General features: G+C 35.4%; 1 protein-coding gene across 1 annotated transcript in view; it reads left to right on the top strand.

Moving 5' to 3' along the window:
• The window catches only part of LOC310637674 (desmocollin-1-like), a gene marked incomplete at both ends in the record, with an annotated part of 64,228 nt that overhangs the window by 36,937 nt on the left and 12,899 nt on the right, over positions 1-14,392 (top strand). Inside the window, 3 exons of the mRNA XM_083358176.1 lie at positions 11,764-11,848; positions 12,272-12,402; positions 13,550-13,675. Of these exons, the coding sequence (XP_083214302.1) occupies positions 11,764-11,848; positions 12,272-12,402; positions 13,550-13,675 (342 nt within the window). The remainder of the gene's footprint in view (positions 1-11,763; positions 11,849-12,271; positions 12,403-13,549; positions 13,676-14,392) is intronic.

Below are 14,392 nucleotides of genomic sequence, written 5' to 3'. Positions count from 1 at the left end.
CCAAACCCATCAGACCAGGCCGGCTTGCTCAAATAAATAGGTTTTTAGATCCCGCCGGAAGGAGCGAAGGTCGGGGGCCATCCGGAGCTCAACCGGCAAGCTTGAATGGCTTCATAAGCTACCGATTTGTCTATGGACCAACTTGTATTCCATATAATAATTGAACAACTGTTTCAGCAATAAATGATTTAACTGCTGTTGGAATGTAATTTGTCCCCTGTTGCTATGAAATTTAATTATTGCTTGTGTGCTCTTTTGGGCAGTAGAAATGGCATAATTTACCTGGAGTATTAATTTCCTGGAAGCCTGAAATACTATGACCAAGTATTTAAAAATGATTAATCTGTCCCAGTTCATGGGAATCAATCATCCATTGGTGCTTTTGTCTTTTGCTAGAAACCCCACCCTACAACTTTAGATTTGTCATAATAGATTAATTGTTCCTTATTACAGTAGAATGCTGGGATTCTCAGTGCACACTTCATGTCTGAAGAGAGAAGAACAGCATCATCAAAATAGAGTAAAATTGGGAGATACCTGTCAATTAAATTAGGAGCATGGACACCATCTCTCTGGAGAGTTTTAATCAGAGAGTTGAGATATATGTTAAAAAGCAATGGTGCTTGGATGCATTCTTGTTCTACCTTTAAATAAATTTGGACTGCTCCCCTCCCTGGTTACATCTTATTCTAAGGCCAGTTTTATCATATAGTTTATGAATTAGCAACAAAAGTCTTTTATCTGTAGAGGATCTGCTCAGAATGCCTCAACATTTTACCCCTGGGATATTATCAAAATCATCCTTGAAATCAATAAAGACTGCATATAAATTCAAATCAAATTGGTTTGTATATTTATATGCCAAATGTTGAAGCACTAGGCAATCGTCTGTAGTAGACCTGCCTAGTTGAATAATTGACTGCTGTGGGTCAATTATTCCCAGGTTTGAAGTGTGGTAAATGTGTACTTGGCATATAGTTTACTAATGATGTTCAATAAATTACATTACCTTATGGTTAGCTGGATCTTTCCTGTCCCTCTTTTTATATAAGGAAACAATTCTAGTCCTCTAGAACAGACATGTCAAACACAAGGCCTGGGGGCCGGATCTGGCCTGCGAAGTGGTTTCATGTGGCCCGCGAAGCCATCCTGGAAACGGTGAGGGAACAGCCCCCACTGCCTTGGCCCTGGCCCAGAGACCCTCCTTCTGCCAGAGACCCTCAGATCTGTCCCACTCCTGCCCAGGCCCCCATAGGCACCCTTGATGCTAACAATGTAGAGCTGGCCACGCCCAACCAGTAGGCCATACGCACTCTAGCCACACCCACCCAGTAGGCCACACCCACCCAGGCCATACCCACCCGGCCCCCTGAGGGCAACCGCAATGCTGATGCGGCCCTCAATGAAATTGAGTTTGACACCCCTGCTCTAGAATCTTAGTGTGTGGCCTATGCAAGAGAATAAAAATGTTGATACAAGGGTCCACCAATTTGAATTGGATTGCATTTCATTAGCTCAGGGGGGAAAACTGTCACTACCAGGGGCTTTATTACACTTAAGCTGGTTAATATTTTTTACTTCTTTGCATGTGACTATGGTAGTGAGGATAATTGTACATCCATCGCATAAGGGTTAGCATGAGGGTCACAGTAAAAGGCTTGGAAGTGGTGTAACCAAATACCTGAGGGGACACTACAAGGGAGTTGTGCAATGTTGATTTCTCTTCAGATCATATCTTTTACTGTTTCAGTACCTTTCCAGCTCATGGAAAAGGCCTGGAAAGGGACCTCTCTCCCCAAATACTTAGAATCAGTGCAGTGGTGGGATTCAAATATGTGAACAACCAGTTCTCTGTGTGGATGCTGCTTCCAGAAGTCCATTCTGGGCCTGGGCAACAAAAAATTAGCTACTGGTTCTCCTGAAGTGGTGCGAACCCGTTGAATCCAACCACTGAATCAGAGTCTACACAAATGATGTTGGCAGGACAATTTTGACTTATCAGATCATTGTCTGTCCTCTGCATGATGGGGCAGTTCAGAAGGACTGCTAAACATTTGATAAATCTCTAGAAGTAAGGAACACAGATAAAGGCAGAAATCTTACAAAAATCAGGGATGTTCCTGAAATGAGGTTTCTTAAACCATTCCAAGAAAAATCAGAAAGAACCCTGACTCCTGAAGTTCATGGCCTTCAAGCTCTTATACAGATTTGACTGAAATAGAACAATTGGAAGATTTTTTTGTATTCATTCAAATGAAACAGAAGCAATGAAAAGAGACCAAGAGTTGCACTGTATGTTAAAACATTGATTCCTGTTTTGAAATCAATATATATGTTACTGGCAATGTATGAATTGCTGGCATAGTGTAAAATGCTTAGGAAATCTATAGAATGTGAGATATGTTTAGGCAAAATATGAAACGTCTGTGTTATTTTAATATATTACATACCTTCCCTAGGCATTTTATTTAATACCTAGCCATTATGCAGAATGATAAGAACTATTTAGGCAAAGTATGAAAATAGAGTCATGAAAAGAGTTAGGGTAAGGGTAAACCCTAACTCTAACACTTTATTGAAAAACATATATGAAAATGAAAAAAGAAATACTACTAGTATTTACCTACTTGTTGCAACAAGGAAAGCTACAATGGCATTTTAGAGAGTGTTTTATACTTTACTAGTTTGCCTTTTGGCATTGCGTAGAATGCCTAGGAAATGTGTGAAACAGTAAGCGTTTCATACTTCGATGTCCCATTTGTGGCATTATATAGATTTCCTAAATATTCTATAAAATGTCTAATTTTACATATTGACGATAATGCATACAAACTTGACAATGCAATGAAAGCATTTGTGTTAAAGAGGGATAAACAACAACAGGTCATATATAAGAAATGGAAAGACAGCCACATCACAGAGAAACAGTACAGATATCTTGAAAGTGTAGAGTTAGGTGTTAGATAAAAGCTCAAAATGAGATGAAATAATAATAATAATAATAATAATAATAATAATAATAATAATAATAATAATAATAATAATAATAATAATAATAAAGTTGGAAGGGACCTTGGAGGTCATCTAGTCCAACCCCCTGCTCAGGCAGGAAACCTTATACCATTTCAGGCAAATGGCTGTCCAGTCTCTTCTTAAAAACCTCCAGTGTTGGAGCATTCACCACCTCTGGAGGCAGGTTGTTCCACTGGTTAATTGTTGTAACTGTCAGGAAGTTTCTCCTTAGTTCTAGGTTGCTTCTCTCCTTGACTAGTTTCCATCCGTTGCTTCTTGTCCTGCTTTCAGGTGCTTTGGAGAATAGCTTGACTCCCTCTTCTTTGTGGTAGCCCCTGAGATATTGGAACACTGCTATCATGTCACCCCTCACCCTTCTCTTCGTTAAACTACACATACCCAATTCCAGCAACCGTTCCCTATATGTTTTGGCCTCCAGCCCCAAGTTAGTAAATGAAGGCAATAATAATTAACCGGTCAACCCATGCTCCATTGGATCATTGTTTCAGAGATATTTCCTTACCTAAACAAAGGAACACAATGAAGAGTAAGCAAAAAAGTAGTGGGAACAGGAGCAATATATACAAAATTGTGAAAATTTGATGAAATAATTAATTTCTACAAACTAAAATGAACTGGATATAGAAATCAAGGACAAACTGAGAATACCCAGTTAAGAAATCTGCAGTAGAGCATAAAGTGCTGTCCTCATATTGTTTGCAGCATCCTAGCTAACTGAAATTAGTGGCAAGCCATAGCAGTTCTGAAAAAACCCTGAAACAAGATTTTTATTCTTATGTTTATAAAGAATTATTATAAGGCAGATGTTTAAAATAAAGATGAGTGTTTCATAAGGAACATTCAAAAACCTTAGGCAAAAAGGAGAGAATATGAAGGAAAGCTGTTGTGTCTATTCTACAGGGTAGAGTTATATTATATTCAGCTAATAGGTAGAGAAGAAACAAATGGCATTAATCATGGAGGGGACCGAGGACTTCATTGGTAAGCAAAACTGTTTCACCTGGAGGCTCATTCCAGCACTCATAACTTAGATTGGTGGAATTCTATGAAATGTAGAACAATCTCCTTCTAGCAGTTGAGGAGGGAAGGGCAATTTCTAGTCCCAATTCACCCTACTTTTTCCTCCCTCCAGGATTTTAGAACAGGATGAGAACTGTGAAATGAAACTGAGCACGTTCCACAAGTTTCTTTTAGGACAAGCCCTCTTCAAATTTAGCAGGAGAGCTGAGTTAATGACTAGTACTTTACCTTATGGTAGATACTCAAAGCTTGAATTAGGAAAAAAGCAGTCCCATTCACTTTCTATATAATAAACCTGTTGCTTCCTGTTGTTCATTTATTAGTCTGGTTGACTTTTTCATTTCACTCTCTCTTCCCAGTGAAACATCACTGGGCTTGACAGATCTCTAGTTCAATAGACTTGAAAGCTACATTGCTTAGTGCTGAAAATGGTACTTCCAGCTGAAGTGATGGATAAAAGCAACATCTTTCATAGACGTATCTGGCTGCAAATTTTTTTAAGCCTATTGGTGAGTAGAAAAGAATTTGGAATGATGTAGCAATAGCATTACTAATTATCGTCCAGTTTGCAATGCAACTGAAATAGGATATACTAAAATGAATATTACCTTTTGTACTCCATGGAGAATGAAGTGTCTGTGCGTGCGTGCATGTGTGTGTACGTGTATGTATGTATGTATGTATGTATGTATGTATGTATGTATGTATAATTGTCTTTGTATCAGAAGAGTCCTTCTGTGTGCATGTGCATGTATGCATTTTAGATAGATAAATAGATAATGCTCCATTTGTTATAAGACAAAGATGCAAGTTGTGATGTCCAGGGCTACAGGTACCTACCATGATCATTTTGTGGCATCCAAAGTCTGCAACGTCTGTGGGGCCAGAATATTGGAATATTTTGTGTTTAAGGGACCTTGGGAGATTAAAGGACAAAATGAGAGCCTTAAACCTTGTGGATGCTTACAACTCTCAGTTCATTGCTTAAAACTTCTGCAATTTCCTCAGATGTGTCTGATCCTGAAGTGCAGTGGTGCAGCCCTGATTTGCCATACAAAGCTTATGTGGTTCTTAAGAAACAAAAATTGTATATTTCTGCATTCAGATAATGATTATGTAGATCATGTTTTCTAATACAAAAACAGTGTATAGTCCCAACTCTTTGGGTCAGTTCTAGGAAGGCATGGTTTTCTAGAACCAGGTATCCATTAACATTTTCAAAAATCTCTAATTTTAAGCAATTCAATGAACTTTGGGAACTTTGGAAAAGGTTGGTTCATCTATTTTTGAACTGTGAATATTGTATATTGTTTCTATTCCATGTAACAGTACAAGTGAATCAGGGAAGTGTAAAAGCAGATAATATATGTTGTATTTTGATGAAACAAATTAATATCTGCTTTTTGGGGGAAGGGAATATTAAATAGAAACTGTATTCATCTCTCTTGCTTCTGTTTGATTTTGTATATGAATTTGTTATCAGTGACTAGCTGTTGATATTCCATTCTGACAAATTGTTGGAATTTGTATATCTTTTTAAAAACTTATTAGAACTATAGAGAAATTTTCTATTATAATTTTACAGCATGTTGATTTTAGGACTGTTTTACAGTATTGAAATAGCACTCAGTATTTATGCAAAAGGGAAATTCTAGAGAAACAAAAGAATGATGAACAGAAGTGAAATCTAATCCTTTGACAATTAGGAAAAAAAATGAGATTGTGAACAAGTCATGAAGGGAATGAAGCCTGGCTGGATTTTGGAATAACAAAGCATACATCTTTCCCTCAAACTCACTGACCTAAAAATATTTTAAGACATCATATGATAAGGTTATAAATCAGTAACAATAAAATATTATAAAAAGTCATATGATGAATTCATTGTACTTCATATTTCTATACTTAGGTATTTCCAGAAAAACTTTCCAGTTAATTAGGTTAGTTAAAATAGCAGATTTGTAGTTTCAGCTGAAGCCTTCAAGGTAGGGCAAATCCTTGCATCTCAGCTAGGCTAAAAACAAAAACAAATGTGACATCATCACCTGCTTTAACAATAAAATATTATCAATTGTGTGAGGTTTACTTTACACTTTAATTCAAGTTTAATATGTTTTCTGTCATCAAATGTGGCCAGTTAGTGTTTCCAGCATGAACTTAAAAGTAAAAACAAACCACTATTTGACTTTTGTTGTCTTATTGTAAAATATAAGTACAGTATTTGAATAATATATTTCCACAGTAGGAAATTTTGAATAGTATGCATTACAATCTATTTTTATTGAGCTATCAATGCTTCTTAGAACTTGACGATATGGTCAATAGCATTCAAAATAATCTGAATTGACTTCATGAGCAGTAAAGAGACAGAATCCATTTTCATAGTCCATAGACCATAATGTTTCTTGGCCAAAATAGAAGGACTAAGTTTAGTATGGGACAGGAAGTATAGTATGTGAAGATCCAGGCTCATTTAATTGAGAGGCTAAATACTGATCCTCTTGTTAGGACTTTGGTTCTGTAGGAAATTATCCAAAATACAGCACACAAACTCCCTTTCTTCCTTTGTTTATTAACAGAAATAAACCAGTTTCTTAGTTAGAGGCATTAAAGCAATTTATGCAGTATACTGTTAAGCCAGATAACCATACTTGCTTTTCTTCCACATTCTCTTCCTCTTGAGAAGGATTATGACAATGATGTATTGCTAATTATCTGCTAACATTTATTTATAAAATTTATGTGAGGCTCAACTCGCTCATATATATATATATATATATATATATATATATATATATATATATATATATATATATATATGTTTGTTTATATATATTTGTTTGTTTTCGTAGATTCTCGCGGGTGTCTGTATGTGTAGGTCTAGAGTCTCGGGTTTCTTCCCGCGTTCCTTTCATCTTCAGAAAGTTGTGGCGACGTTTCGACGAAATCCCATCCGTCATCATCAGGCCGGAGTGTTCCTCCTGCTGCTTTCAGGAGCAATGCAGACAGACCACGCATTGCTCCTGAAAGCAGCAGGAGGAACACTCCGGCCTGATGATGACGGATGGGATTTCGTCGAAACGGCGCCACAACTTTCTGAAGATGAAAGGAACGCGGGAAGAAACCCGAGACTCTAGACCTACATATATATATATATATATATATATATATATATATATATATATATATATATATATATTTGTTTTCGTATATATATCTTTTTTAAAAATAGAATTGTACTGAAGAACATTCTAACATAAAAAATACAAATATTAGAAAAGAAACAAAATGAAAAATAGCAAATAAGAAATTAGAAAAATAAAAATATTTTGACAGCAGTTATAAATATATTTATATTTTACTCTCTGTAAGATTATAATTTTCTTCTTTCCATAAATTACCCTAATTTTCTATCCCATCAATCACAAGTTTTTTTTAAAAAAAACACATTTAATTTGACATCTTTGCTAGTTCTGTCATTTTCACCAATCATTCCTCTGTTGTGGTATTTCAGAGTATTTACATTTTTGACATATAATAGTCTCACAACAGTATATACAAAAATAATTGATGATTCTTGATTCTTTTCTAATTGATTGTCCATTAATACCAGTAAGAAAAGTTCTGGCTTCAGCTGAATATTGATCTTCAAAATTCTTTTATCATTGTATGTATCTGAACCCAGAAATTAGTGGCTTTTTTACAAGTCCACCAGGCATGATAAAATGATCATTCATGTCATCCACATTTCCAACATAAATTTGAAGTAACTTATACAATCTAGACAATTTTTCTGGAGTTATATATCAACGGTACATCATTTTATAAAAAATCTCTTTTATAATGTATGTAATGTAATGTAATGATACAATATAATAAAATAAATATTTGATCCTTAACCACATATTTTCTACTGTTCTTATCAGAACATTGCGTCCAAAGGTTTAGCGCATTTTATCATATATTCTTTCACTACATCTTCCATTTTAAATTTCAGTATAAATTTATACATTTTAGCAATTATATGTTCATCACTTGTACATAATTCAACTTCAAATTCTGTCTTCTGCTGCTAAATTCCTATGTCCTAAAAGCATTGAAAACAAAATTTATCTGCAGCCAATTGCTCTCCTGATTTCATCTTATATTCTCCATGTCCCTGCTTAACAATACTTTAGTTAACCATTTTTCTTTAGTTACTTTTTCTCTCCTGCAAAATGCTTGTTGTGCTGAGACACTAATTTAACTATTTCTGTATATGTAATCAAAAGGGACGCGGTGGCTCAGTGGGCTAGGACGCTGAGCTTGTCGATCAGAAGGTCGGCAGTTTGGCGGGTCAAATCCCGAGTGCCGCATAACAGAGTGAGTGCCATCCCCCATATTTGATTCTGAGCAGCTTACAAGATCCACCTTTTATGGTGAATGTTTTTATTCAGACTCATCCTTTACAAAGTTTTATGGAAACCAAGCCACCTTGTCTTGTTAAATAAAATACACACTAATTTTATACAGACTATTTGGTCATTTTAAAGAAACTCTTAGAATTACAATATTGGAAGGAGGCAGTTCATTGAATCCAGCTTTCTGGTTAAGCTAGGAATACAAATACAAATTAAAACATCCCTCAGATGTCTCTCTATCCCCCACTTCCATACCTACATGAAAGAAAACCGATAACTACTATGGGTAATTGGTTCCATTATTGAACTGCTCTTATTATTGAAAGGTTGTTGTAACATTTGAGTAAAATCTGCCTTCCTGTAACTTGAATCCATTATTCCAGGTTTTATACTCTGGAATGAGGGAGAGTGTGAGGAAAGTTAAATCCCACAAACCACAACAATATTCTTTAAAGATAGGAGTTATTTTAGCCCAACAGTATGCATTAGCAATAAGATTTAGTTTAGATCTTGATTTAGTATTTTTAAAACTATATAATTCATCCTGGATTGATTTGGAGGTTACCCTGTTTGACTCAGTGGTGAAAATCCAAATCACAGTATGTAAATCTGGACTGTCATACTAATCATCATAAGGAACTATCAAATGGCAAAAGATCCTCTTTTCATTCCACTAATTTGATTAAATGTGTAGGCATATTATGAAGTAAGTTCCAAATCAGCAGATGGAGGCTAGACAATTTTGAATTTCAATATGTATTTATTTTCTTCTATTTCAGTTGAATTTCACAAATCTTTCTGAATCAACATCATTCAATTCTGAATTCAGAAGCTGCTCTGTACATTGCTTGAGTTTTCTCCCTTTTCTTTCTTCCTAATGTCTCTATAAAACCATTCTTCAGAAGTGAACAGATACCAAGAATTGCATATAATGCAGCCTAAGCGCATGGTGGTGATGGGATATAATATGATATGATGCAGCTTAGCAGGAATGGAAAAAACAAGCACATCTCTAGTTTCCATTTATGCAAGGAAAGCCAGTTTGGTCTAGAAGTTAAGACTCCAGGCTAGAAAGGCCTCAGCATGAAAGCCATGAAAGCCAACTGGGTGACTTTCAGCCAATCATTCCCTCTCAGCCCAATCCATCTCATAGGCTTGTTGTGGGAAAATAGGAGGAAGGCATGTTGGATATAAAAGGGACGCAGTGGCTCAGTGGGTTAGGATGCTGAGCTTGTCGATCAGAAGGTCAGCAGTTTGGCGGGTTGAATCCTGAGTGCCGTGTAACAGAGTGAGCGCCTGTTACTCATCCCAGCTTCTGCCAACCTAGCAGTTCGAAAGCACGTGAAAATGCAAGTAGAAAAATAGGGACCACTACGGTGGGAAGGTAACAGCGTTCCGTGTGCCTTTGGCGTCTAGTCATGCCACCCACATGACCATGGAGACGTCCTCGGACAAGCGCTGGCTCTTCAGCTTTGAAACAGAGATGAGCACCGGCCCCTAGAGTCGGAAACGACTAGCACGCATGTGCGGGGGAACCTTTACCTTTTTACTAATGTAGTTATCATAAGCATGTGCTTCCCTACAATCCTGTTTCTACTTAGAGATGAGCAAGGATATTAATTATGGTGCTGATATTATTTCTTGAACTAAAAGATATGGTCTTTTTTGTTAAGGCTTCCTTGAGGTTTTATTGAAGACAGGCCCCACTTCTTCTCTGGATTACTTAAGCCTCTAGGATCAGTTATCACCTCTTTCCCTAAATTCTTTCGTGAGTTCTAGCCAGCCCCTCCTTTTTGGGGGCCAGACTATCATTCCTCTTTCCTGTGAGAAAGTTTCTGCCTCTGAGAAACAATTTTTCCCCCAACTTTAGCCTTTCTATAGCTTTAAAAGAATCTCCTTTACTAGTCTCATCGGTAGCCAGAAGCCTTTATCCGCAGCAAATAATGAAAGACAAGTACTGATAAAAAAACTTAAATATTTACTTCAACCATTGAGGATGCAAGTTAAGGATGGAACTTACAACATGATGTTATTAAATAATAAAAGTAATAATTTTGCACAATTCATTTTGCACAGAGGCCTTATAGCAGCAGATGGACAAGTGCATCAGAGAAACTGAAAACCTAATAGGTGGTGGTGCACGGATCTGATTAGACTGGAATTTCCAAATTTTAAATTAAAATGTAAGGGATATGTCTGCCTTGGAAGACTATTTGGAAACAGCACCAAGTCCAGCAGAATGCAGCACACCCACACACACAATGTCTGGCACTCATTGTCATGAACATATTATACCCATTCTGCAAACTACCACAGTGCCTGCCAGTGGGTTTCTTGATGCAATGCAAAGTATTGGTTTTAAACTATAAAGTCCTCCATAGCTTGGCTCCTAGGTGCTCTGGTTTTTTCCAGCTATAGACAACACAATCAAGATATTCGTTCTTATAAAAGCTGCTTGCAGTGCCCCATTTTTAGGAGGTGAATGCTGCCTTTCTATGCCTCAGTTCTCTAGGATATCTTCCTTCGACTTGCTGATTGTGCCAATAGTAGCCTTTATATTTTGGTTGTGGTTTTAATTACGATTCAACTTATATGTTCATATACACATTATAAAACAGATTTTAGCCAATGTATTCTTTTTTAATTGTTGTATTGTGATGCATCAGTATAGGAATAAAAAAAACATACACTGAATAAGCAAACATTTTAAGCCTGGTATTCAAGCATAGCTTGATTGGACTAAAGAAATACAACACATTCCCCCCTCTCCCTGCTCCACATGCATAGGAACAGGCACATTTTTAGTATTTTACATGAATGTATTACACATACGTTTTAATGAATTCTTGTATTAAGAGGGAAAGAAATGAAATAATGTCCAAGAAATAACAAAATCAATGGATAGTCTGCTTTTGCATCCTGCCACTTATCATTGGCAAATCTTTCTAATTTGGATGAACAAACACATTTGCTGGAAAAAAAGATAACACTGAGAACCATCTCTTTCTATATTTTGTAAAGATTTTGCCTTCCTAATAAAATAATTATACCTGAATTGCCGAATGTATGTTTAAGTTACATTATTTGAAAAGAAGGCAACTCTCAATGCACGATCACCTTGAAATGGAATATGAAACAGAAAAAAGTGTGCTGCCACATTTAGTGAATTTAAGGTGACTCTTAAATCAAATTATTTGGAGAAAGCTACTGTTGTCTTTTCGGTTAAATATATTGTTAGTCAATAAATAGTGTGTGTTAGAAAACCTGTGTTTTAATGCAATGCTTTGTATATTTTCTTTGTCTCCTTTAGACGTGGGACTTATTTTGTAAAGCTTGCAAAGAAGTATCTTTTAATGTACCTCATAAACTGAAGATGGGGATGTTTATTGGCAGAGGTGAGATAACAACCTCCCTCCCATGTTTTGTAGACACTGGTATTTCAATCTGGGTTTTGTAAAAGTCTTTTACAGCAACAGCAACTTGCTAGAGGCTGACAATGTCATCACTTTAAGTGATAGCTAGAAAAGTTCTAACTGCTATGACTTAATATAAGCATATATTTATTTTAAATTATTTATACCTTAAGAGGACTACATCTTCTCTCTCTCTCTCTCTCTCTCTCTCTCTCTCTCTCTCTCTCTCACACACACACACACACACACACAAATTATACAATTGAGCCAAGCAATGTAGTTGTTTAGAATGGGAGGGTTAGAGTTTAAGTCCTTCCCAAATATACTTATTGGGTGATTTTGGATTATTCTCTATGTTTTTTCTTTTTTCAACTGGTTTTAACATTTCTTTCTTTTTTCTTACAGTAAACATGGAACATTGTCTTAATGATACTGGAATTATTGGCATAAACAATCCCAATTTTATAATTCTGGAAGATGGTTCACTGTATACCAAAAATGCGATTTCTTTGACTACTCATGAAAACATAATTACTGTATTTTTAAAAAATGCTTATACACATGAGCAAAAGTGGATATATGTTACCTTGCTAACATACCCTGAAAAGGTAGATATAATTACAATAATATATTATATACGTACAATTCCTTTCATTCTTGAGTCTATCATTCACTGTCACACGCATCTTATCATCCTCTCTGCATTCATGTTACTTTATTTGAGAGTAATATAAAAGTAAGTTTAATACAGTGAGAATGGGACCTTTAACTGTGTTGATAAAAGAAAAAGACATATGCTCAAGAATGAATAGGTGATGAATACACATGGATGTTCAGGAAGAAAAACCTATGTTTAGTAGGCTTAGTGATGAAGAGAGAATGAATGAGGACTGATTTTCATAACAAATAGAACAAGGAAAAGTGAATGGGTTGAAGGCAAAAGATGTGGTTGGGTGGAGTTAATAACTTTCTCAAAAATGGAAAGGTGAGAAGTTTAAAGAACAAAAGGCAATATATGAAACAGTTTAAAATCATAAGGAAAGCAAGATGGTTTGTAAGGATAAAGAAGTGTTGGTATAAACTAAATTATTAAATTATGAGGGAAAGCCATAGATCAAAACAAATAAAAAAACAAAGCATCCAATATAATTCCCTTTTACATAACAGAAAGTAATCTTAACTGTATTGCTTACCATTTCTTACTTGTTTTCTGTACTTTGCATAATGATGCTTACTCCTCAAGAATATTAGTCATATGTATATATTTTATTTTCATGTTTGTATTGCATCTTTTAGCATTACTGTTTTATTACATATTGTTTATATGACGGTATAAAAATCAGAAATTTATGTACTGTTACCATTTTTCTTAATTTATGGATAAACATTCCTATGAAATAAAAAATGGTTTATCAAATAAACTTGATCAGCGGCATTAGTGTTTTAATAATCAATTTAATCATGAAATGGAAAAAAACAATTTAATTGCATAATCTGAGATACAAAGTATTAAAATTGTTTTAAAAAGCAAAATAATTATATTTTTCCCACGCTACAATTATGTTAGGAATTAATATTACCCGTTACACTGTTTACAATAACAGAGATTAAAAGATGTAACTAAAAACAAAAGCATGATTGCTATGGATATTTGTTTAGGTTTCTCTCTTTTCTCTCTTCTAGGCCTCAAAAACTAAAAGAAGGCATGACCGAGCAACTGTTGTGGGACGAACAAAACGAAGATGGGCTCCAGTACCAACTACTATAATGGAAAACTCACTAGGGCCTTTTCCTATGCAAATTCAACAGGCATGTTTTTAATGTAGTCTTCATTTGACATTTCAAATGATCTCCGCAACTAAATTAACCATAGTCATAAAGTAGAATTCCTCTCAGAATGTAATTTTTTTCTCCTCCTAATTTTCCTGTAGTAGCTTGCTTAAATAGTGTTCTAGAGCATTGGAAGGCTCTTGTTTGAGGAGGAACAAAGTCCCTCTGCAAAATCCTTTGCAGTGCTGAAGCAAGGCAAGGTATCTCCATGAAGCAAAGTGCCTCACTAAGGCATATCACTTGCAAAACTGCAGATGCAAAATAAACCTATTGTTGTGAGGAATATTTTCTTCGTTGTAATCTGAAGAGGTCCATACAGGACTTACAATAAAGCAGATATATGAAATGTATTCTATTTAATTTCAGAAATGAAATTAAATAGCTACTGTCCATCTAGAAATAACATGCATACAGTAACATCTGATGGAACTCCATATAAGACTCTACCAATTATAATTGACCATTAAATTTTTTAATGACTTTGTCTTTAAAAATGTAATGGGCAATTATAATTGGCAGAGTCTTATGTAGAGTTCTGTCAGATGTTTAGAATTAAAATTAGGAGGAGAAAAAATTACATTCGGAGAGGTAGTCTACTTCTATGACTACGTTTCATTCATTGACTGGTGTAATTTAGAGTTGACTGACAGTCCACTGCTAACATTTTTTGAAATTAAGATTGTGTAGATGCATATA

The sequence above is a fragment of the Vipera ursinii genome (genome assembly GCF_947247035.1).
Source record: "Vipera ursinii genome assembly, chromosome: 3".
Taxonomy (NCBI): domain Eukaryota; kingdom Metazoa; phylum Chordata; class Lepidosauria; order Squamata; family Viperidae; genus Vipera; species Vipera ursinii.
This window is presented reverse-complemented; position numbering and strand designations above follow the sequence as displayed.